At 40.8% G+C, this 25,477-nt stretch overlaps 1 protein-coding gene across 1 annotated transcript in view; it reads left to right on the top strand.

Annotated features, from left to right (window-relative positions):
• Positions 1 to 25,477, top strand: part of LOC124720199 — a 1,401,865-nt gene that overhangs the window by 1,347,266 nt on the left and 29,122 nt on the right. The window contains exons 13-16 of the mRNA XM_047245522.1: positions 5,426 to 5,578; positions 10,342 to 10,520; positions 14,986 to 15,189; positions 22,835 to 22,981. Of these exons, the coding sequence (XP_047101478.1) occupies positions 5,426 to 5,578; positions 10,342 to 10,520; positions 14,986 to 15,189; positions 22,835 to 22,981 (683 nt within the window). The remainder of the gene's footprint in view (positions 1 to 5,425; positions 5,579 to 10,341; positions 10,521 to 14,985; positions 15,190 to 22,834; positions 22,982 to 25,477) is intronic.

Raw genomic sequence — 25,477 nt, 5'->3', positions numbered from 1 at the left:
CATAGTTTTATTCGGCTGAAGCGCACTTCATGTTTCTGCCGCCAGAGCGCTCGAGAGCGCAGTGAGACAAAATGGAGACAGGAGTCGAGAAAGCGTATGTCGTGCTTGAAATGCACTCACATCAGTCAGTCATAACAGTGCTACGACACTTCAGGACGAAGTTCAACAAAGATCCACCAACTGCCAACTCCATTCGGCGATGGTATGCGCAGTTTAAAGCTTCTGCATGCCTCTGTAAGGGGAAATCAACGGGTCGGCCTGCAGTGAGCGAAAAAACGGTTGAACGCGTGCGGGCAAGTTTCACGCGTAGCCCGCGGAAGTCGACGAATAAAGCAAGCAGGGAGCTAAACGTACCACAGCCGACGGTTTGGAAAATCTTACGGAAAAGGCTGAAGCAGAAGTCTTACCGTTTACAATTGCTACAAGCCCTGACACCCGATGGCAAAGCCAAACGCTTTGAATTTTCGGCGCGGTTGCAACAGCTCACGGAAGAGGATGCGTTCAGTGCGAAACTTGTTTTCGGTGATGAAGCAACATTTTTTCTTAATGGTGAAGTGAACAGACACAATGTGCGAATCTGGGTGGTAGAGAATCCTCACGTATTCGTGCAGCAAATTCGCAATTCACCAAAAGTTAACGTGTTTTGTGCAATCTCACGGTTTAAAGTTTACGGCCCCTTTTTCTTCTGCGAAAAAAACGTTACAGGACACGTGTATCTGGACATGCTGGAAAATTGGCTCACGCCACAACTGGAGACCGACAGCGCCGACTTCATCTTTCAACAGGATGGTGCTCCACCGCCCTTCCATCATGATGTTCGGCATTTCTTAAACAGGAGATTGGAAAACCGATGGATCGGTCGTGGTGGAGATCATGATCAACAATTCATGTCATGGCCTCCACGCTCTCCCGACTTAACCCAATGCGATTTCTTTCTGTGGGGTTATGTGAAAGATTCAGTGTTTAAACCTCCTCTACCAAGAAACGTGCCAGAACTGCGAGCTCGCATCAACGATGCTTTCGAACTCATTGATGGGGACATGCTGCGCCGAGTGTGGGAGGAACTTGATTATCGGCTTGATGTCTGCCGAATCACTAAAGGGGCACATATCGAACATTTGTGAATGCCTAAAAAAACTTTCTGAGTTTTTGTATGTGTGTGCGAAGCATTGTGAAAATATCTCAAATAATAAAATTATTGTAGAGCTGTGAAATCGGTTCTATCATTTGTAATAACCGTGTACTTTGAGAAACGGCTTCCTGACACTTAAATCAATACTCGATGTTAACAAATTTCTCTTCTTCAGAAACGCTTTCCTTGCCATTGCAAGTCTACATTTTATATCCTCTCTACTTCGACCATCATCAGTTATTTTGCTCCCCAAATAGCAAAACTCCTTTACTACTTTAAGTGTCTCATTTCCTAATCTAATTCCCTCAGCCTCACCCGACTTAATTCGACTACATTCCATTATCCTCGATTTGCTTTTGTTGATGTTCATCTTATACCCTCCTTTCAAGACACTGTCCATTCCGTTCAACTACTCTTCCAACTCCTGTACTGTCTCTGACAGAATTACAATGCCATCGGCAAACGTGAAAGTTTTTATTTATTCTCCATGGAGTTTAATTCCTACTCCGAACTTTTCTTTTGTTTCCTTTACTGCTTGCTCCATATACAGATTGAATAGCATCGGGCAGAGGCTACAACCCTGTCTCACTCCCTTCCCAACCACTGCTTCCCTTTCATATTCACATATGCCTCTGAATTGATGGTTGACCCTCTTAGCATGACATCCCAGAAGACTGTCACCTTGAATTTTCCGCCACGTTGGGGGGGGGGGGGGGGTTGTTGTCTCGAATTTCTTCTTTTGTGGTGAATGAGGTTGTTGCTACTCCAGGGACTGCCTTTTTGTTTCCGGCGCAAAGTGCTGCACCCAGCTTTCGTCTCCCTTAACGATCCGTGACAGAGAGGCCTCTGTCGGCCTCAAAGCGCTCCAACGCTTAAGATGGAATGGCCTTTCTTTGAAATCTTCTGGTCCGCTGTGAGCATTCGTGGAACCCATAGTGAGCACCCCTTTGAGTGTCAGAGAATCTCGATCACTGCAGACGCACTTACAGTGCTGACCGACAACTGTAGAGCCACCGACAACTGTAGAGCCAATTGTCTAGTTGTGATGCGCCGGTCGGCACGCATAATGGCGTCCGCACGATTAAGCATGTTTAGAGCAGTGGTTGTGTCAGGACGTCCAACTGTACTCCTATCAACCACAGCATCGCCACACACTGCACGCGGATATTTATGGATGTTCACCATCGTTTCTTTTCCACACGCGAGAATTCAGTAACAGCTTGCTGCTTGCAACGTGAGTCGTATGTAGACGCCATTTTGACTCTGTACTACGGCTCTGCCATCTGCCGGAACGGTTCGAAACTTCACCGCCGCACAAAACGAACATCAAATGTGAATCACCAACGATGACGTTTGTCTGTGTATATTAATAGCTTTTTAGAAAAAAAAGTGGGGCATTACTCATTTGAACGACTCTTTTATAGTGGTGAAAAGCTTGGAAAGCAGAGCGTACGTAATGCATTATAGACTCTGTTACAACTGTTGACCTAGGATAAAATCCAAGTGTTAGATTTTGAAACCTCATCTTACATGAAACTTTAGTAACACGCTGAACTCGCACAAATAGTGATACTGCCTTCGCTGTTGAATTTTGATGCACCAAAATCGCCGTGTAAAACTTAAAACATTTGTTTTCAAAGAACAATAACATTAAATTATAATACTGATTTAAATGGTTCCAGTAATAACCAGTATTACGCATATAACTGTAAAACTGTGTTTGTTAGTGGATTACCGTCTCGTTGAATTTTTTTTTAATTTACGTCGTTTTTGCCATTGTCTGTGCTATTTATTAAGATTTCAACGATTGTAGTTTCGACCTTAGATCATTTTCAGTCAAGTCATTTAAATACTGGGTGATCAAACAGTCAGTATAAATTTGGAAACTTAAGAAACCACGGAATAATGTAGATAGAGAGGTAAAAATTGACACACATGCTTGGAATTACATTGGGTTTTATTAGAACAAAAAACAAAGTTCACAAAATGTCCAACAGATGGCGCAACTGCTACCGTGACGGGTTAAAGGTGCGCCGATATGTTACAGAATCGCATCATCTATAGCCTGGTTGATAAACACCTGCTGGAACGTACGATATTTATGCAGGATGGCGCTCCACCCCATATTGCTAGACGCGTGAAGGATCTCTTGCGCGCGTCGTTTGGTGGTGATCGTGTGCTCAGCCGCCACTTTCGTCACGCTTGGCCTCCCAGGTCCCCAGACCTCAGTCCGTGCGATTATTGGCTTTGGGGTTACCTGAAGTCGCAAGTGTATCGTGATCGACCGACATCTCTAGGGATGCTGAAAGACAACATCCGACGCCAATGCCTCACCATAACTTCGGACACGCTTTACAGTGCTGTTCACAACATTATTCCTCGGCTACAGCTATTGTTGAGGAATGATGGCGGACACATTGAGTAATTCCTGTAAGATTAGATTAGATTTAGATTAGATTAGATTAATACTAGTTCCATGGATCATGAATACGATATTTCGTAATGATGTGGAACGAGTCGAATTTTCCAATACGTGACATAATTAGGTAAATTTAACAACATACTTAAGTTAATATAACAACTTTATTTTTTGTTTTTTTTATTTTTTTTAATTTTTTTTATATTTTTTTTCTTAATTTGTATCTAAAAATTCCTCTATGGAGTAGAAGGAGTTGTCATTCAGAAATTCTTTTGATTTCTTCTTAAATACTTGTTGGTTATCTGTCAGACTTTTGATACTATTTGGTAAGTGACCAAAGACTTTAGTGCCAGTATAATTCACCCATTTCTGTGCCAAAGTTAGATTTAATCTTGAATAGTGAAGATCGTCCTTTCTCCTAGTATTGTAGTTATGCACACTGCTATTACTTTTGAATTGGGTTTGGTTGTTAATAACAAATTTAATAAGAGAGTATATATACTGAGAAGCTACTGTGAATATCCCTAGATCCTTAAATAAATGTCTGCAGGATGATCTTGAGTGGACTCCAGCTATTATTCTGATTACACGCTTCTGTGCAGTAAATACTTTATTCCTCAGTGATGAATTACCGCAAAATATGATGCCATATGAAAGCAATGAGTGAAAATAGGCGTAGTAAGCTAATTTACTAAGATGTTCATCACCAAAATTTGCAATGACCCTTATTGCATAAGTAGCTGAACTCAAACGTTTCAGCAGATCATCAATGTGTTTCTTCCAATTTAATCTCTCATCAATGGACATACCTAAAAATTTGGAATATTCTACCTTAGCTATATGCTTCTGATTAAGGTCTATATTTATTAATGGCGTCATACCATTCACTGTACGGAACTGTATGTACTGTGTCTTATCAAAATTCAGTGAGAGTCCGTTTACAAGGAACCACTTAGTAATTTTCTGAAAGACAGTATTGACAATTTCATCAGTTAATTCTTGTTTGTCAGGTGTGATTACTATACTTGTATCATCAGCAAAGAGAACTAACTTTGCCTCTTCATGAATATAGAACGGCAAGTCATTAATATATAATAAGAACAACAAAGGACCCAAGACTGACCCTTGTGGAACCCCATTCTGGATAGTTCCGCAGTTTGAGGAATGTGCTGCTCTTTGCATGTTACGAGAACTACTTATTTCAACTTTCTGCACTCTTCCAGTTAGGTACGAATTAAACCATTTGTGCACTGTCCCACTCATGCCACAATACTTGAGCTTGTCTAGCAGAACATCTTCTTTGCTTTGTCTTACTTTGTTATGCTAATTATTGCTATTCTGATCAGATGAAGCGGCATCTGTAGGACATTTGTTGAACTTTTGTATTTTTTGTTCTAATGAAACCCTGTCATTCCAAGCATGTGTGTGAATTTGCACCTCTCTACCTACATTATTCCGTGATGTATTCAGTTTTCAAATTTATACTGACTTTTTGATCACCTGGTACACCAAACTTGGACGTTCGACAGATGAGCACCCTACGTATTTCACGAGACATCCTACAAAAATCTCGGCTGAGAATTAGCAAAAATTAATAAATCGCTGAAATCTGCAGCAGCTGTGTGTCACGTTTACTGGTTTCTTTCTCGGTTGCCGCCACGCGGGGTAGCCGCTCGGTCTCAGGCACCTTGCCACGGTTCGCGCGGCTCTCCCCGACGGAGGTTCGAGTCCTTCCTCGGAAATGGGTGTGTTCGTCTTGTCCTTAGCATAAGTTAGCTTAAGTTAGATTGCGTAGTGTGTAAGCCTAGGGACCGATGACCTCAGCAGTTTGGTCCCACAGGAACCTCCACCACCAAAAAATGTCTGTGTTGCAGGCGTGCGCGCAGCCCCCCTGTGGGACAGCAAGCGGCAAGAGTTCGTGGGCATGCTGACCATCACCGACTTCATCAAGATCCTGCAGATGTACTACACGTCGCCCTCCGCCGCCATCGGCGAGCTCGAGGAGCATAAGCTGGACACCTGGAGGGGTGAGTTGGACAGTCCTACGCCCTGGGCGTTTATTCTTTATCTCCAAGTACCCGGTTAGCACACTGGACTCGCATTCGGGAGGACGACGGTTCAAACCCACGTCCGGCCACCCTGGCTTGGGTTTTGCGTGATTTCCCTGAATCACTTCAGGCAAATACCGGGATGGTCCCTTTGAAGGGGTATTTCCTTCCCCCCACACTTCCCTAATCCGAAGAAACGGATGACTTCGCTGTTTGGTCCAGTCCGCCAAACCAACCAACCAGCCAAAACCGAGTGGTTATAATTGAAGTACAGCTACTCACAGAGATCCAGTGCGGGCTTCGATTATCGTTCGGTAGCGAAACTCGGTAGATACTGTATTGCGTCTACATCTACATCCATACTCCGCAAGCCACCCAACGGTGTGTGGCGGAGGGCACTTTCGTGTTACTGTCATTACCTCCCTTTCCTGTTCCAGTCGCGTATAGTTCGCGGGAAGAAAGACTGCCGGAAAGCCTCCGTGCGCGCTCGAATCTCTCTAATTTTACATTCGTGATCTCCTCGGGAGGTATAAGTAGGGGGAAGCAATATATTCGATACCTCATCCAGAAACGCACCCTCTCGAAACCTGGACAGCAAGCTACACCGCGATGCAGAGCGCCTCTCTTGCAGAGTCTGCCACTCGAGTTTGCTAAACATCTCCCTAACGCTATCACGCTTACCAAATAACCCTGTGACGAAACGCGCCGCTCTTCTTTGGATCTTCTCTATCTCCTCCGTCAACCCGACCTGGTACGGATCCCACACTGATGAGCAATACTCAAGTATAGGTCGAACGAGTGTTTTGTAAGCCACCTCCTTTGTTGATGGACTAGATTTTCTAAGGACTCTCCCAATGAATCTCAACCTGACACCCGCCTTACCAACAATTAATTTTATATGATCATTCCAGTTCAAATCGTTCCGTACGCATACTCCCAGATATTTTACACAAGTAACTGCTACCAGTGTTTGTTCCGCTATCATATAATCATACAATAAAGGATCCTTCTTTCTATGTGTTCGCAATACATTACATTTATCTATGTTAAGGGTCAGTTGGTACTCCCTGCACCAAGTGCCTCTCCGCTGCAGATCTTCCTGCATTTCGCTGCAATTTTCTAATGCTGCAACTTCTCTGTGTACTACAGCATCATCGGCGAAAAGCCGCATGAACTTCCGACACTATCTACTAGGTCATTATATATATATAGTCTTCCTCAATTGTTTGACTTTTTCTGCTCACGTCCCAGTCCTAATTCATACATATGGGAACATTGCTGTACGTCTTTCTCGCATTCACAGCGCCAGATTTGCACCTGGTGGCCTAAATTGGAAATATTTTTTCCCCAGTGTAAACTGGTTTGTTTACACTGGGGAAAAAATATGCACAAACGACTAGGGACAGGAAAAAATCGTTGTATTCTAATGCCAAGTTCGGTGTTAACTTTTGTCAGTATAGTTTTTTGCCAAATTCATTCGTGTTGTTTTTTGCTAAATTCAGTGTAATTTTCACCAAATTCATCTTCTCCCTGTGCTGTCTCCTGGCGTATTTTTCTTGCGAATGTACTTGGAAAAAGGACTTAATATTTTTTCTGTAATTTGTGAAAACATTTTTTTCATGTGAAGAGAATCGAGTGAAAAGGACAAAGATTAAAGAAGACAAAGTATACATCGCTAATTTTCACTTGTTTGAGACGATGTACAATGTTGTACATCGTCTAGTAGCACCTCTGACCTAGGAATACGCACTCTTCCTACTTTCCATATTGAGAGGTCTGTAACAAGTGTAATAACTTTATTTATCTAAATTCTTTCAGAATTCAAAATGTTGTTTGTTACTATTGAAACTATATTTTATTTACAGAAGAATTGTGTCCTTTCCGGCAGTTTTTGAAATTTTTATTAGTTACAATCTTACCCAATTCTTGTCCGCCATTACGGTGGGTAAAACTATATTTGGTAATTACGGCCCTTGCAGCGAGATATTATTAGGCTAACTTGTTCAATTAAGATAACTTGTTCAATTTATGCATTTGTGGAAGTATTAAAGTATCTCCGCCATTACTTTCATTTTCTGGTGTAAATTTTGCCGTATTGGACAAAAATGTCTAGTATGTAATTTTTTTCACGTAGGCGCCATTATAGAGAAAGCTGTAACTAGGCCTAAATGTACTTCATGCAACGAAAATTAACAGTCCAGTGTGTTGCTAAGAACTATACATACATTCAAACCCCAAGGTTTCAACCCAAGAACAAAAACAGATATTATGTTCATACATTGTTTTTGCTTTGGTGTGCAATAACGAATCTGCACGATAACGTAACTCCAATAAAAAGAAATAATTATAATTAATTATTTGATGCATCGAAGTGTTGGGTGTAATAAGTCTGTGTTAACATTATTACAGTTTAAAAGATTGTAAGATGATCTGTGATAAAAATAATCAATCATCATCTGCTTAAGACAGTATCATTCAACATGCTACAATCACAAATTACACACTACGTCGTCCAAATTCAGTGTTTTTTTTTTTTGTCAAATTCATTGCTTTTGCCGAATTTGGTGCTGTTTACCAAATCCAGGGTAATTTTTTACCAAATTCTGTGTTATTTTTTGACAGTCGCTGCTATTTTTATCCAAATTCAGTGTTTTTTGACGAATTCAGTTTACTTTTTCGTCAAATTCGTGAATTGTTTTCGCCAATGTCAGTGTTATTCTTTTCCTCAAATTCGTTGTTTCCTTTCGTCAAATTTTTTTGTCCGTTCGGTATTATTTATTTGCAAAATTCGATGTTACTTTTTTAAGAGTAATTTCTTGCGAAACTCAGCGGTTTTTGCCTGGCACGTTTTTTAGCGAAATTCAGTCCTATTTGTTTACCAAATTCGGTGTTGGTTTTTTAGCCAAATTCCGCGGTATTTATGCCACATTACGTATTGTAGTTTTAAATGTTTTTTATTCCAGTCTGATCACAATATCAATTCTTTAGACGATGACCGGTTTCAGTCCGTAAAGACCATCCTCAGATCTTTTTTACACCATGTAGTTTGCCAAATTTGGTATTTTTGGGCAGTGTCTGTATGGTTTTCACCCTCACATCAAAGATAGTTACGTAATAAATGAATGCCATTTTAAGATCAATCATAAACTTCAGCCTTGAGCAAATTAAACTGTCAGTTACGAATATTAGTGTCCTGCCGTTCTCAGGTTTACAACATTTTTATACGACAGAATTACAAATTTGGCAGTATCTCGTAATAAACCTCCGATCTGGCGTTATTGCACTAAAAAAAAACCGTAATTTCGCTTTATTTTTCGCGCTTTGTTGTTTTCGCAAAGTCTGTGTCTACAAATGACCAACCGATAGCACCCAGCACGGAGCCGATGGCCTAGCTTAAGCCACCCAGAGCACAGCCTCACGTATTCCCTTAAACCACGATATAACAACACAAACCCAGTTAAACCAAATCCCTCACAGACACAAGTGTGCGTACTTTTCATTTGAGGAACAGGGAAGCTAGTCGAAAATTAAATACTATACAGTCCAGTGTCGAAATATGACAGTGAGATACCCCAGAATTCCTAAGAGTGGCACTTGATAGACTTGCATGAACTGCAAGTTAAGTTTCCACCAAGGACAACCTTCAATGGCAAACTGGCCAGACCACAGTCAACCTGAAATTATTTGTACTTCTGCAGTGGCAGTAAGCCATTGTGCAGCAGAGTATACATGTCATGTTTTACGTAATTCCACACACACCGAACAGCTGGACGTGGCTCTCAATGACAGCTGTATTGATAAATTGTTTCATCTGCATTTAGATGTAAAATAGAGAAATTAAGCTGCAGAATTGCAATGCCACAGAATGTTTTTTTCCTGAAATAAGAATTTCTCATATTACAAGAAAGTGAGCATGTGGTATCTCTATTGATAATATGAATGAACACACATTGTAGTACTGTAGTTAATGCGAGCAAAAACATTTTGAGTTCACAAATTGGTCTTACCACATTACCGTCTGGTAAACAAGTTCATTTTTCATTACATGTTTCAGCTTGTAGTTACAGAAACGGTATCATAAACAGTTTTGACTTCTTAGCAAGGCATCCACAGATGACCTGGGTATGTTTAAATAGTACCTTGTTGAAGTATAAGTGAACAGGCCAGGAGAACTGGTTGGAATGGGAGTCCCTGTCCACTGAATGTATCCAGTGTCCTAGACTGCTGGTTAGTTCGTACCAGGGTAAGGGTGCTAGACAAGGTTAGTTTTCACCTGAGGTGCTGCTCGGTGTCTTTAATCAGATATACGCTAAATGACATTGTGAGCACACCTAGGCTGTTCAGTTGTACTCTTGACGAGTTGCTGTGTAGAGTATTCAGATCGTCTCGTGACGAGACAATTGCAGTTTCTAAAAAAATGACAGCTTCTGTACGACTTCTGTACGACTTCTGTACGACTTCTGTACGACTTCTGTACGACTTCTGTACGACTTCTGTACGACTTCTGTACGACTTCTGTACGACTTCTGTACGACTTCTGTACGACTTCTGTACGACTTCTGTACGACTTCTGTACGACAAATCGTTACAACGGTCGTAACCTGACACACTCCTCCTCCAGTGCTGAAACTCGTACCTCAGCTTAGCTCTCTCGCATTAGCAGCCTGCGCACAGCTCTGCTGGTATTCCACAAGTGAAACGGGCAGTCACTGACGGCTGTTGGCGTTCTGTTTTTTCTGCAGAGGTGCTGAAGGACCAGGTGAAGCCGCTGGTGCACATCGGCCCGGACGAGTCCCTGTACGACGCCATCGCGACGCTCATCCGCAACCGCATCCACAGGCTGCCCGTCATCGACCCGGCCACCGGCGACGTCCTCTACATACTCACCCACAAGCGCATTCTGCGCTTCCTCTACCTCTACGTGAGTAATGTCGAAACTAGAGTCGTACGGAGTGGTCGGTTGGTGTAGCTTCCACTACTGTCAAATCGGACAGGTTTCTGTTCGTGGTGCCTGTGTCTCTCGCAAACATATAATTGTTACGGCTTACACACACGTGTCGAGTGCGAGGATTTGTACCGAGTCGCACACGTGTGAGTCGGCGTGTGTTTTTCTGTGTAACTAACCTGTTTCTACGGGTTATTACGTTAAGATTATTGGGAATGGAAATACTTATTGCTTGTGGAATTAATGTGAGAAGATTAGGGTTGCCACCGACTCTAACCGTACAACTAATCAAAGGTTTGGCCGAGTCGGAAAATAAATTAATTTGATCACGGACCAAAAACTCATAGAAACGCATATGTTGTGATCTCGCTCATAGCGGATACAATGTAATTAATAGTATTGCCCGCGCACTGTTCACGACAATCAAACATTTAAAATAAAATAGAAAATGCATGAACACTGCATAAGATCAGCTCCCAGCAACACATCTGAAAATAAGACTTAATCTAAAGCACTTGTTTTAAAATAAAAAAGGAAACTAATGACTGGACCTGTGCGTAAGGAAATGCGTTGGATGTGCTAACGGGAAATCTATCAGATGGGTGGCTTAGGTGTTAAAACGTAACCTCGGAACATGAGAAAATTGTGGATAAAATCATTTATTCCTAAGACATTAAGGAAAAGCATCGATACATTACCCATTATAATCTACTCCTAAAGTCATTGGTGTGAATCATTCATACCACTGCTGTTGCCTGATCGCAATAACTCGTAAAGCGGTACACGTTTCGCAGTAAACCCCTGTGCCCACGTGGTTTGTGGAGACGCACTTCATAGGTATCGTGTCCAAGTTGCAACAATATCACATCACACAATCGTGAGCTGTCAAACATGAAACCGGACAGTTAGTGATGACGGTAGCCCAACAAAACTTTAATGTTCAACCACGTGGTCGGCTGCCCACGGACGAAAGGTACATTAAGCAAGGAAAATTTACGAGAAGGCAAAGCTATTAATATTTAGAAAAATGAAAGCTTATGCAGGCACAGCTGAAGGCAAACAGACATTCATACAGAAGCGGGTGCTCACTTCTTATCGACACTTTTGTGTGGCGCTCTTCTGGTGGATGCAAGTCTGCTATAGAAATTTACTAAGTGAAACATCTGCCAATGTTTTGCATTCCTTGCTGCGACAAGGCAAAGCAATCTTTCAGAGTTGAAAAGCGAGACCAAAAGCTAACAGCTCTCCCCTCGCCAAGTAACAACACGCCACACGGTCAGTCTTTAACTGGAGCACAGCTTTTTACGCTTCCCCTACCGGCGGCAGAGTGCCTCCCTTTTTCTTCTCCAGCCTCTTCCACGCTCCGCGTGGCCCGGAAAACCCAAAGATGCCATTTCCGCCACCAACCTAACGCAGGTGGATTTCTCACAAGTAGCGAAAACCTCTCATCCTACTTGACCACTACGAGAGTTAGCTATTCTGTACAACTGCTCCTGAATCTGTACGACTATCACAGAGTTTCTGCAGCAGACTACGCCACTGTCTAGTAGCGTGAAACACAACCACATTCATTCAATCACGCCACTATGAGAGATACGAGAAAAGAGAAACAAGGGAAAGAAAGATTAATGCTAGTGAAAATGGGCTACCGGACTAATGAAAGGTGGCTACAGGACCCTTTCATCTGGCTTTGTCATACGTGATACAAGGAGGACACGACATATCCGATTGTGCACGTCGAGAGGCACTACATCGGTGATAAGTGTAAGACGGGAGGAAATAATAATTGGGTGGTGAGGTGTTGTTCTTGTTGGTTTTGAGTTTTATGTAGCTGCTGGCTCACTCCTTGTAGTTGAACCTGAGTCAGAACACTTTATGAGAGCTGGCATAACATCTGATGTATTTACCTCTGTCTTTTAATCTGGTTGCCAGAGTTTATTGTCTTGTCAGTGCCTCTGAAATCCTGTGTGTTGCCTAGGAAAGTTTAACTACTTCGCGTTCTGCAGCTGTTATTGGAACACCTTCTACTCGTATCGCAATAAAGCACGTCCACTACTTTCCTTTTACAAACACACTTTTCCTTGCACGGGTGAACAGATCATTAAAGTGACTCGTGAATGAAAGTAGAACACAACTTTACATACCAGATCCGCCTCAAATGCTAGACATGTCAATCGAGATTGAAATATATTTCATTTGTCACAAAACCGTCGTGTCCTTTGTTTTCATTCTTGAAGAGTATGGTTACCCTTTGACAGTCGAGCCATTGACAAGCCACGACGCCAGAATGTAAAAGGCTCATTTCACAACAGATGAAGCCATTTATTTGTTGCCACCTCTTGCCATTTTCTTGTATTCCTCACCTTCCGTTTAACGTCCGCTCATACTAAAACAAACACCAGTGTACGGTATATGTTCCATGACCTACTCCCTACTTAACATTATTCTGTCACTACACAAGGAGTGTGTAATCTCATTTTCCTAAACAGCATGTAACACTTTGGTGGGAAACTTCAAAATTTTTCGATCACCATATTGACTAGAATTTAAACTGGGAAAACCACATTTTCAAAATCACAAAAAAATTTAGTTCATTCACATTTGCACTTTGAGTACTATCAGGCAGAGGTAAATCAGGAAGTTACTGTAATTTGCTTATTTTCTTTGAATGATATCATATGGAATAACTTTCTGGGGCAGTTCATCTTTATGAAAGAAAATATTCATGAATCCTCAGAAACCTGTAATAATGCTGTAAGGATGAAATGTGGTCCTCACGCACAATCAGTTTGTAGACATGTATATAAGGAGCTGGACATTTTGATTGCTGATTCACAATATGTTTATTCCCTCACGAAGTTTGTTGTTAAGTAAAGCATTACAGTTCTAAAGGAATAATGATGTTCATTATTCCATAGTAAGAGACGAATAGTGCTGCCACCAAAACTATTTGGTCACATTTCCAGTGGTAAATATCAGACAGACAACAAAGTTAAATGTGAAAACAAACTGAAAAATGCTTCTCTTTGTATGTAGGAATGACTAATTCACATCTGTGGAGGGGTAGGGGAGCAGGACTTGGAGACTGGAAATGGAACACATTCTAAGTGCCAAACCTAACATTTGTCAGAAGATTGAAAACAGATGTATCTTTGTATGTATGTAATTGATTTGTATCGAAAAAGTTGAGAATGCATTCAGATACCACACAATTATACAGCTCACCACATCACCACAAAAAATAACGAGACAAATTAGAAAATAAATACTGTATTAATCATGTTCTATGTGCTGTACCAGGAAACTGACTAGTTGTAAGTACCAATAAGAAAGTTTTTACAAGTTCATTTGTGCAAAGAAGAAAACAGCAACCAGCCACTTTTAATAATGCTATTGATTTACAAAAGTAGTGCAGTTAAAGGTTCAGAACCAACAGGTTGATCTTCAGATGACTGTTCGCATTTATATTACATTTGTTGTTGATTACATCAGTTCTTGGGTTCCTGTAACACACCCATGAACAGCAGCCTGTTGTTGCTTATGTTAGTTGGTGGGTTCCACCAACTAATGTAAGTAACAAATGCAATATAAACATAAACAGCCCACTGGAGATGAACCTGTTAACATTAAACTGGTAATGGCACTATTTGTGTAAATAAATAGTATTATTAACAGTGGCTGGTTCCAGTTTTCTACTGTGCATGAATCAACTTGTATTTTGTACACAGCAACATTCTCAAAAGTGTCACTTTCCAAAAAACTAACAGGAACAAAATATTTTTTCCAAGTGCTATCAGCACTGAGACGCTATGTCTTATTTGTATTATCACAAGATTAGAAATACAGCATTACAATTTTAACTAGTAGAACTGTAGTCAACGAAAATCACTTCACATATCTCTTATAAATTTTGGACTTCCAGAGGGAACTAAGCTTGGCACATAGTCCACATGTCATCTTCTAACACGTGTGGGAAGACTTTCTCTCCACGTCTTTGCACCTGGATCAAGTCTAGGGATATTCAACAGAGTACTGAGAATTCACTGGCACTGAAAATGTGTTTTGCCAAAAAAATTTCCACTCTTCATTTGTAAATGATTAGTGTATACACATCAAATTGAAATTTATGATTAGTTGTACAAATGATCTAAGGAACATAAAACTAATTGGCTAACTAGCAATCACAAGTTGTCAAATTAGTGTAAATTGCAGTCATGAAAATAGTGAGCATGTTGCCATGTTTTTCTTCATAAGCTGTTATGTTTCACACCAGAGCAAGATATTGCAAATATAATACATGGAGTAAGGAAACAGTTAATTAAATGATGTTGTTCTCGGAACCCGGAAGGTGATACCTAACTCTGTTCGTACAGTGTCTTCTGTTGCCTTTCTCTACTAGTCTGTGCATTTCAGTGTCTGTGACACGTACGTCGTGTTGCAGATCAACGACCTGCCGAAGCCGAGCTACATGAACAAGACGCTGCGCGAACTGCAGATCGGCACCTACGCGGACATCGAAATGGCGCGCGAGGATACGTCCATCATTGAAGCACTTCACAAGTTCGTGGGGCGGCGCGTCTCCGCCCTGCCCATTGTTGACGAGCAGGGCCGACTCACCGACATCTACGCCAAGTTTGACGTCATCGTGAGTGTCCCGCCGCCCGGAATGCTCGTATTCCCTTCCGTTCTGCAAGTTTTACTCGCCTGACGATTTGTGACCACCTACGTTTCGTACAAATAAAACAGTTTTTTTCTGTCAGTCAGATATCTATTTCGACACTACTCACTTCACTGTTTTACACCACCATTGTCATTATGTACAAATATCATTCAGTAATAAGCTATGGAAAACCCAGGATGGAATGTAGCAATATTACGAAAAGAAAAGTTGCCACTCACCATATAGTGGAGACGCTGAGTCGCAGATAGGCACAACAAAAAGACTGCCTACCTGTGACTCAGTAATAATTAAATAGACAAATAGCTGTACAGAGAAAGTGATTTATGAAATCAATTCAGTTTCAATTCTTCATCTATTTTTCCAATAATCCGCATTATCTTCTTAAGAATCTTCATATCCCCTCTGTGAACAACGACACAAACTCATATCGAAGCCGATTTTGTACTTTTCTTTACCTCTTCATTCTTGTTTTAACCTGATCGCAAGAGCTTCTTTTGCTGGCCCAAATACGAGGGGGGGGGCAGAGAGCTGGAAAGTAACAGACCATTTTGAAATAAAAAAAAATTAACAGTGAGGGAAAATGAAATTTTATTATACCGGGTGATCAAAAAGTCAGTATAAATTTGAAAACTGAATAAATCACGGCGTAATGTAGATAGAGAGGTACAAATTGACACAAATGCTTGGAATGACATGGAGTTTTATTAGAAGCAAAAAAATACAAAAGTTCAAAAAATGTCCGGCAGATGGCGCTTCATCTGATCAGAATAGCAATAATTAGCATAACAAAGTAAGACAAAGTAAAGATGATGTTCTTTACAGGAAATGCTCAATATGTCCACCATCATTCCTCAACAATAGCTGTAGTCGAGGAATAATGTTGTGAACAGCACTGTAAAGCACGTCCGGAGTTATGGTGAGGCATTGGCGTCGGATGTCGTCTTTCAGCATCCCTAGAGATGTCGGTCGATCACGATACACTTGCGACTTCAGGTAACCCCAAAGCCAATAATCGCGCGGACTGAGGTCTGGGGACCTGGGAGGCCGAGCATGACGAAAGTGGCGGCTGAGCACACGATCATCACCAAACGACGCGCGCAAGAGATCTTTCACGCGTCTAGCAATATGGGGTGGAGCGCCATCCTGCATAAACGTCGTACGTTCCAGCAGGTGCTTATCAGCGAGGCTGGGGATGCTGCGATTCTGTAACATATCGGTGTACCTCTCACCCGTCACGGTAGCAGTTGCTGACGTTTTGCTGTCCAGCACCATCTGTCTGACATTTTGTGGACCCTTTTTTTTTCTTTTTCATTATTTTTTTTTTTTTTTTCCTTCCTAAATAAACCCCATGTCATTCCAACCGTGTGTGTCAATTTTTACCTCTCTATCTACATTATTCCGTGGTTTATTAAGTTTTGATCACCCGGTATATCTTTTAAAGGTACACTCTGAAGCAAATTTCCTACCTGATCACTGTTCAAAATGAACTGCTGATACTGTGGCAAAAGTTTTTCAATTCCATCTCTCTAGAAATCTGCCACCTGCAATTGCAACCACCGGCTTATACCAGCACGCAGTTCGGCAACAGTATCGTAGCGTCGTGTGGCGAGCGTTGTCTACATTGCCAGGAAGAGGTGTTAGTTGTACGGTGTCAAATCTGGACTGTACAGTGGGTGGTCAAACAGCTGCCATCCGAAACTCTGTGGGAACTCTCGGGTACAACTGGCTGTGGGTGCATGTGCGTTGTTGTCAAATTGTTGTAGGAGGGGCACAAACCACATTCTACCACCACCGAATGTGTTCTGCACGTGGGAACGATACGGCACCGAGACGGCAGCTGTAGCCCCGTCCACCCCCGCGATAGACTAAAACGTGTTACCTTCTGAATATCTCTAGTAGATAAAAATCCAAAGACCCAGGGTTAAAGAAGTAAGTGGGTGAAGTAGGAACTTACAATACATTCTGCCATTATTTCTCAGTGTCACAAGTGTCGTATGGGATCGAGCGACCGTGTCAAAGAATCGGCGAGCTATCCCACACTTACTCTCTTAAGCACAGGCTCAGCTTCGTTCTCAGTTGTGGCTGAGTAGTATGGGCTGTTGATAGCGTGTTGCTCCTCCAGTACTCACAGGAAATCTGACCACGGGCTTTGTGGAAGGTGGTTAGCGTGACATTGCTGGCCAATGCTTGCATTTTGAATTTCTTATGAATCGGTTATAAAATGACTTTTTAAAAAAATAATAATATGAATATTTATATATGTGTTTGGAGGGGGGGGGGGGAGAGAGAGAGAGAGAGAGAGAGAGAGAGAGAGAGAGAGAGAGAGAGAGAGAGAGAGAGAGAGATTTTTGATTGAGATTTTTGCTTTAAGTCGTAACTGGTACCTGAATTTTGGTTGCTGCCTCCTTGAATGATCAGCTTCTGCACCAGTTGGTGACGTATTACAATTTGGAGGGAGTTATTCTTCTTTAAGGGGGCTAGGACATCAGACGGGCCCGACTTGGAGCAGGAGAGGCACCACATGACATTTTAATTTCCACTGTCTATACTTTTACAAGTAAATTCATAAAACTTTGTCAACATGACCAGGAAGGATTCAGGATTCAAACTCATAGCAATGTAAGTTCAAAAGTATAACAAAATAATTATTTTTTTTACGTGTGAAATTTCATCATTTTTTCACTTACTATTGGCTGCATTTGTTGCTATAGGTACACTTTTCTTCACAAGTAAGAGAGATTATTTGATGAATTTTGCACAGCATACAAACCATACTTACAGGTGTAAGAAACTCTAGAATTTATTTAATTAATGAAAAAATGAATGAGCTGTTACATTTTAAACTCCATGTTTAGAAAAAACTCAAATTTTATGGTTAATTATCTTAATTTTTAGCTCATTTTTTAATAGATCTGGAAAATTCTGGAGTTTCATACACCTATAAGTATGGTTTGTATGTTGTGCAAATTTCATCAAATAATATTTCGTTATGTTTTTGAACTTCCACTGCTATGAGCGTGAATCCTGAACCCTTCCTGGTCATGCTGACAAAGTTTTATGAATCTATTTGTTAAGGTATGGAAATTAAAATGTCCTGTGTTAGCTCTCCTGCTCCAAGTCGGCCAGTTTGACGTCCTACCCCCCCCTTAAGGTTTAAAATACGACTCTGTTTGTTACTTGGCTGTATTGCGGTTAGCTTTGAGCCCAAGTTTTCGTAGCTTTTCATACCTAAGGGACCATTGTTGTTATTAAATGAGATCAAACAGCAATCTGATTTTCGTGAGAAAAGGAGATTGCTTGGCACACAAACTTCCTTCAAACTACACGTCCTGCTACATCAAAATTGGCCAATGGAGTTCAGCACCATACTATTGTACAAGAACATAATCCAATTACTGTAATTAAGAAATTATGAGAGGTTGTTATTTATTGAATGAAAACTATAGATATTGCGTTTCTTTTTCTGTATTTTAGTGAATTTTGTACAGTAACAATTCTGTCGTTTGATAGATGGTGTCGACAGTGAAGTTCACCTCCTTTTCCAAAAACGAGATATTTCTGTTCTTCATTTCCAGAAAATTTGTATACATAAATGTTTGGCAACTCTTACACATACTTTACTCTGTTTTATCACTAAAATATCAATTTTCATTAAATGTAACAATACGTTCTGAGCGACGGCCTCTTCTGCAAGATACAGATTAACAGTTCTCTCTCTCTCTCTGTTTTTTTTTTAGTAATCAATTGTCTTTTTTTAGAGTCCATACTCAAAGATTCACAACTACTGTCACTGTGGGGGTTGCGCGCTATAAAGTCTGTTGCTGTCCAGCTGCGCTTCACTTCACTTAAGTACTTTTTGAATCAAATTTACATTTACGGTATTTACACACACTACTGAGCTTCTCAGAATAAAATCAGACACAAATTAGTTGCAAAAAAAAGGGGGGGGGCAGTGAGGCTCACATAACATTACTCAGTGAGCCAAGGTGTTTCCACTGCCCGTTGTGTGACTTGGATCTGGTGTAAAATGATGTACGCAAGTTTCATCACAGGATAAAATCTGTAAATGCATCGTCACCTTCGCCGATTCTCTAGTTCAGAATTCCTAACGGACAGGTGATTCGGGGTGTTTCCACTGCATGTGTGACACTCAGACTCCGGCATAAAATGATGTCTGCAAGTTGTACTATAGGATAAAATCAATAAATGCATCACCTTTACCTTTGTGACTGAAATGAGTTTCGAGGTTGGTGCAGAGTCTTTGTTCCGTGGTAAGCTGTCTGGGAATACACCTCGCGCAAGTCTTTCAGTATTCCAGTTCGTTTTGAATGTCGGAATAAGTTGTGTCGACACGAAGTGAATACTCATCAGCAGTTCGTTCGGTTGTTAAGGTGTCTGTCTTACTGGATAAATGAAGTGATACCAGTTCACCGTGTGAGCTCGTTACTGCTACTGAACGTTTTTGTGTCTATTTTAAACTTCTAATATCCACACGTGAAATCTCACGCAATTTGTGAGACTGCTACTATATTGTTTGTTCATCTCGGAGAGTGTTTCTGACAGCTGTAAGGTTTGGGGGGGGGGGGGCGGGGGAGGGGGGGAGGGGAGGGAAAGTCTGGATAAGTGTAAGACTTGGACACAAAGGGTTGTGGGAACTGGAAATTTTTGGCAGTTTTTTTGCTCGTTATCGGTATCTGTACTGGTAAGATGTCAAATACGTGACATAAATGTCTGCCGTCTCTTGTTTCCGTTGATGTAGAGGCTTCAAGTTTCTTCACCACCAACAGCCCACAGACATTATATTGACAAAAATTTCAACTGGATGTGTCTACCCATTTCTGAGAAAAAGGGTGTTTGGCAGTCGGACAGACAGAAACACAGAGACCGACAGAAACAGTGATCCTACAAAAGTTCCGCATCTGCCATTTAAGCTATGGAACCCTAAAAACCAGTTCAGCGAATGCTGTTCTTCACAAGTACTTCCTTCAAGGGGAAACACCATTGTAACTAAGACCTTAAGACGCTACATTTACGTAGATATTAATCGGGCAAATGACTAACATTCTTTGGAAGGTTGCTGACTGAGACTTAACAAATGCTTCAGTTCCCTGCGTTAGGTATTACATTCTGTGTATGTTTGTCTGTCTAGTTACTGAGTGACCCTTGTACATAATGAAGCTGATGGTGTGAACCACCAAAATGTGTGGTGACATAATAAATAACTGACACACAAGACTCTTTCATATGTATCTACTAGTTGCAGAACTTGTGATGCATTCCTTTATGAACAAAATAATTATTTGTCTTTCATTCACTTGTTTATTAGTGTATGTGTTTTTCAAAGCATAAACTCCATCTTCTGCATTCACAAATTTCATTCAGAGGTTTTCATTGCGGACTGGTGCAATCGTCACACCTGAGTGATGTAACAATGCACCTGATTGTTAGTCGCTGGTGAAATTTCTGTAATATGTTGCAGCAACCGTGCATGTATTACCAAGTTCAAACAACACGGAGGAATTTCACCATTTACAAACAGTGTTTGCCGAATATTGCGACATTCTCGTGTGTCCTGTTCTCCAGACTGCAGGAAACTTGTAAATGCTGGATATGTAACTTTCTCTTAAACTACATTCAAGCAAATAAAAACACAAAATGCGGGAAGTTAACATACTTCTTAGCCATAAACTAGGTGTATTTCACAACCTGTAGTTATCATGTGAAAAGTGCTTCATTTCCATTGTAGGTGCATTCTGACTGTTGCCTGCAGTCTGAAGGCTGGTTTCACGTGTCTCTCCACACTAGTGTAGCCTCTGCAGTTCTTTTTTTCTCTGTGTAGCTACTGGAATCAACATCCATTTCAATCTGCAATCTGCTTACTTTATTTGCCCCCCCCCCCTCCCCCCCCCCCCCCCCCACACACACACACACACACACACATACACAAAACTTTTCTCCCCAATTCAGTTGAGTACCTCCTCATCAATTACTCATCCACCCATTTATCCCTACTCTTTTCTTCTCTGAACTGTTTATGGCTACCAGGTTTTCTGGTATGAAATGAGAATTTTTTCATGAAAATGAAACACTTATTTTTAATTGAAAAGTAAAAACATTCTATTCAAAGTACTGACCATTGCTTTCTATACATTTTGACCACCTTTCTGGCAATTTGTGGACACCACGCCAATAGAAATGTTTGTCTTTTGAAGCAAACCAATCGGACACCCAATTTTCGACTTCTTCGTAGACATCGAAGTGTTCCTCAGCAAATGTGTGTCACATTGATGAAAACAAATGGTAGTTGGAAGGGGCCAAGTCTGGTGAATACAGCGGGTGGGATAGCAGCTCCCAGCCGAGTGTTTTGATTGTATCCTGAACCAGTTTTGCTTTGTGTGCAGGTGCACTGTCGTGTAAAAAAATTACTTTTCCATGTCTTCTGGCCCACTCTGGTCTTTTTTTTCGATCAATGCATAGTTCAAATTGATCATTTGTTGTCTGTAGCGATTAGTATTCACAGTTTCACCGGGTTTTAGAAACTCATGATACACTACACCTTTCTGATCCCACCAAACACAGCATTGTCTTCTTGCCAAATTGATCTGGTTTTGCAGTCGATGTTGATGGTTGTCCTGTTCAGGATTCTTAAAATAAATCCATTTTTCATCACCAGTAACAATTCGATGCAAAATTGATTTTCTTTCATGTCTCTGAAGCAAGATTTGACAAATGGTTTTTCGGTTTTCCATCTGTCTTTCTTGCAATTCATGTGGCACCCATTTTCCACACTTTTGGATCTTTCCCATAGCTTTCAAATGGCCAGAAATTGTTTGTTGTGCAACATTTAGCATTGCTGCCATTTGCTTCCGACTCATCCAATATTGCTTGCAATTCGACGTCTTCAAACTTTTTTTGGTGGTCTTCCACGTTCTTCATTTCTTACATCAAAATCATTATTTCTGAACCGTTGAAACCATCCTTTGCACGTTGCTTCTGATAGAGCACGAGCCCCACATGTCTCGACAAGCATTCGATGCGACTCTGCAAATGAAAACAAAAAATTAATGCTTTCTGCAAATCATCACTTTCTGGTACAAAATTCGACATCGTTAACACAGTGAAAACATATGATGATTGTTCCATGACTTGATGTATACTAAGTATCTTTGACAGATGTCATACCAACCAAAAAAAAAATTAAGGCTCATTCACAACAAATGGTCCCTATTGACACATTTGTACCTTAATGCTCATTCCATACCGGTACTCCTGGTATACTGAATACATCAACACACGTACCTTAAATTTATGTTAGACATTAACTAATTCTTCTTAGAATAACTTTTCTTGCAGTAGCTAGCCTGCATTGTACAGCCTCTCTACTTCAGTTGCCACCAGTCATTTTACTTTGCAAATAACAAACAAGATCTGCTATTTTTGGAGCCTCATTTTCTAATCTACTTCCCTCGGCATTGTCCGATTTATTTGAATAGACAGTGGATTGGCCCATGATTTGTTCAAAACTATTATGATGTATTGCACGAGTCACTCGTGAAATGTGCAAGTGCGAGTAACTAACTAACTGACAAATGTATTTCTGTCCACCCAGAACCTGGCAGCAGAAAAGACGTACAACAACCTGGACGTGTCACTGCGCGAGGCAAACGAGCACCGCAACGAGTGGTTCGAGGGCGTCCACAAGTGTCGACTGGACGAGACGTTGGCCACCGTCATGGAAAGGATAGTGCGTGCCGAGGTGAGTCGGTGAGGGAGGGGAGGAGACGATCGAGTTGTGCCAATCGAGTAACGTTTTACGGCCCGTTCGGATGTTGTCGTTCGTCCGCGTGGCATGTATTACACATGCTAAACGTCAAGTGGTTTATCTGAGAAAAATTAAAAGATGGCTTTTTCGACTGTCTCAGTTGCACTTTTATTTTTACGACTATTAGTTTCAGCCGGTAGTATGATTCTGGTTATGATGGTTATGTTATTTTATGTGGGACATTGTAATGTCTAGCAGTGTATAGATACAACTGGTTGTGTAAATGACTATGTTTAACTGAAGGTTATCAAATATCAATTTAAATTAGACATCGTAAAAATAAGTGTGGAACTAGGATGGTGAATTATAGGAAAGATGAAAACATAATTCATGTTTAGGATTATGTGCACACTTTTGAGCAGCACTAGAAATAATTAATAATTGACACAATAGATTACTGCTACCTTGTATTGGCATATTGAAGAGTGAAGTCATTGTAATTATTCTTTGTTGAACCACATGTTACATGTTGCAAGTTGGCATTACAGCTCCATTTACATATTCTGTTCCAGTTTAATCTGCGGTCCTCTCGCGACACAATGCTCTTGACAGATACTGTTTGGTTTACATTGTTAACAAAACTAGGAATTGTAGGCATTACATGCAGGGGTACAGTAACTGTTAACAATAAATGTACAGATGTTGTTTGCTTTATTAATAGTTTCTCATCAGGCGGAGAACATTCATGGCCCTAATACCGACGTATATGGTATAAAAATTTAAAGCATCTTGCCTTTACGATGGTGCCGAATGTAGCACCTTGGGGTTACCGTCAGGACAATGATCATCTGATGGTGCTTGCATCTGATGAAAGGGAAACAACTAATAAATCAAGTAGTATGGGATTTGCATTGGTTTATCTGCATGTTGTCCATTAACAAAGCTCCCCTGTAAATCATTTGTTTGTCTACCTTGACATGAAACTGCATAGGCTCCTAAGCAAAACACTAAGTCAGAATTTGTTTGAATAGAGGTTAGTTAAAACCTGAATTACTTAGCACTGTTTATGAAACACTGTTTCACATTCATTTAACTGATTTTTAAGTTTAGCCATTGTTTCTCTATAGAAGATTTGTGCTTTAATCTTTTAAACATTCAGATATTCTGGTGTGCTCATTCTCTTCCACCAAGTGTCCCACTGTTAGATTTCCATCTTCGACCGTTGTAGTGTTCCCTTATCATTGGGGCTCTGCCGTGAAAAATATAAAATGGAAAATCTGATTGATGTCTTGAATTTTGATGGAATAAGTTACGGATAAGGCGGACTTCGTATTACTGATTGAGATAGTGCTGTAATTTGACCGTATATGGCAGACTGGGTTGGCAACACTACAAAAAGCGACTGTACGGAAATAGCATCAGAAACTAATTGAAATTTACCTTATAATCTTGTTAGAAACGCAGTACTAATTACAATATAGTCTTCATGGCTGTCCTCCTAATTTCTCTTGTAGGACGACCCGTCTTTCACTTTTCTCCGTCTGTTGAAAACTTCTTCAAGTTGTCACTGTCATGATCAATTTACAAATTTGGCGATAACCACCTTGAATCACTACTGAAACAACCTCGCTTTGTAATGTAATTTTAATTTCCACCCAAAAGCACATTCAACACATCGCCGAAAAATACACGTCTTTCGTATGAAGACAAGAGAGAGAGTGTCTAATCAATTAGTTGTTAAAAAACCTACGCAAGAGTAAAAAGACAAACAAAATTATTTATAAAAATACGTCGCTGGCGCAGCGCTCTTCTGCGTGCGCGATTGTAAATTATATCTTTGTATTGGCGGAGGCGCGGAAGTCAAAGTACCATTACACCGTGAAGCAGATTTTAAATGGTAAAAAACGAACTTTCTAAAGCCGAGTTCATCCGTATCCTTTTCTATCTCCTCGGTTATTGTTTTCACGAGTTACTCTGTTATTTGATGTATCACTCTCCCATGGTCCTTATTAAGGATGTTTCCAAAGAACATGTCCCTTCTTTTCCTGATTCTGTCATTCTGTTTATCTACAATCCATTCATCATAAGAATAAACCTGACGTAAACATTGCACTATGTATTCTTCCGTGGTTGCAGGAACCTCATTGGATTTGTGTTTCACGTGGGACTGCAGTCGAGCTGTCTCGAGCACTGTCAAGTACAATAATAAGGGTCTGTTTTGCGCTGTGCATTATGCGCACGTCGATTTAGCCATAATACGGGACAACAGCTTTACCGGTGGATTTAACTCGGACAGCACTGGCCGGTCAGCTGGTACAGTTAGCATGCAGTGACATGACCAGCTGCAGTTCACGCATAAAAAGAGACAAGCAGAGAAGGAATATAGCTTCGAATGTCATTTAATTTTTAATCAGAATCAAATAATACACTGCAAATCTTCCACAATATGCTCCTTAGACAGCTAGACGAAAACTGCAACGTGTTATCAAT

Source organism: Schistocerca piceifrons, chromosome 11, assembly GCF_021461385.2.
Source record: "Schistocerca piceifrons isolate TAMUIC-IGC-003096 chromosome 11, iqSchPice1.1, whole genome shotgun sequence".
In the NCBI taxonomy this organism is placed as follows: domain Eukaryota; kingdom Metazoa; phylum Arthropoda; class Insecta; order Orthoptera; family Acrididae; genus Schistocerca; species Schistocerca piceifrons.
Note: the sequence above shows the minus strand (reverse complement) of the source record. Positions and strands in the feature narration are given on the sequence as shown.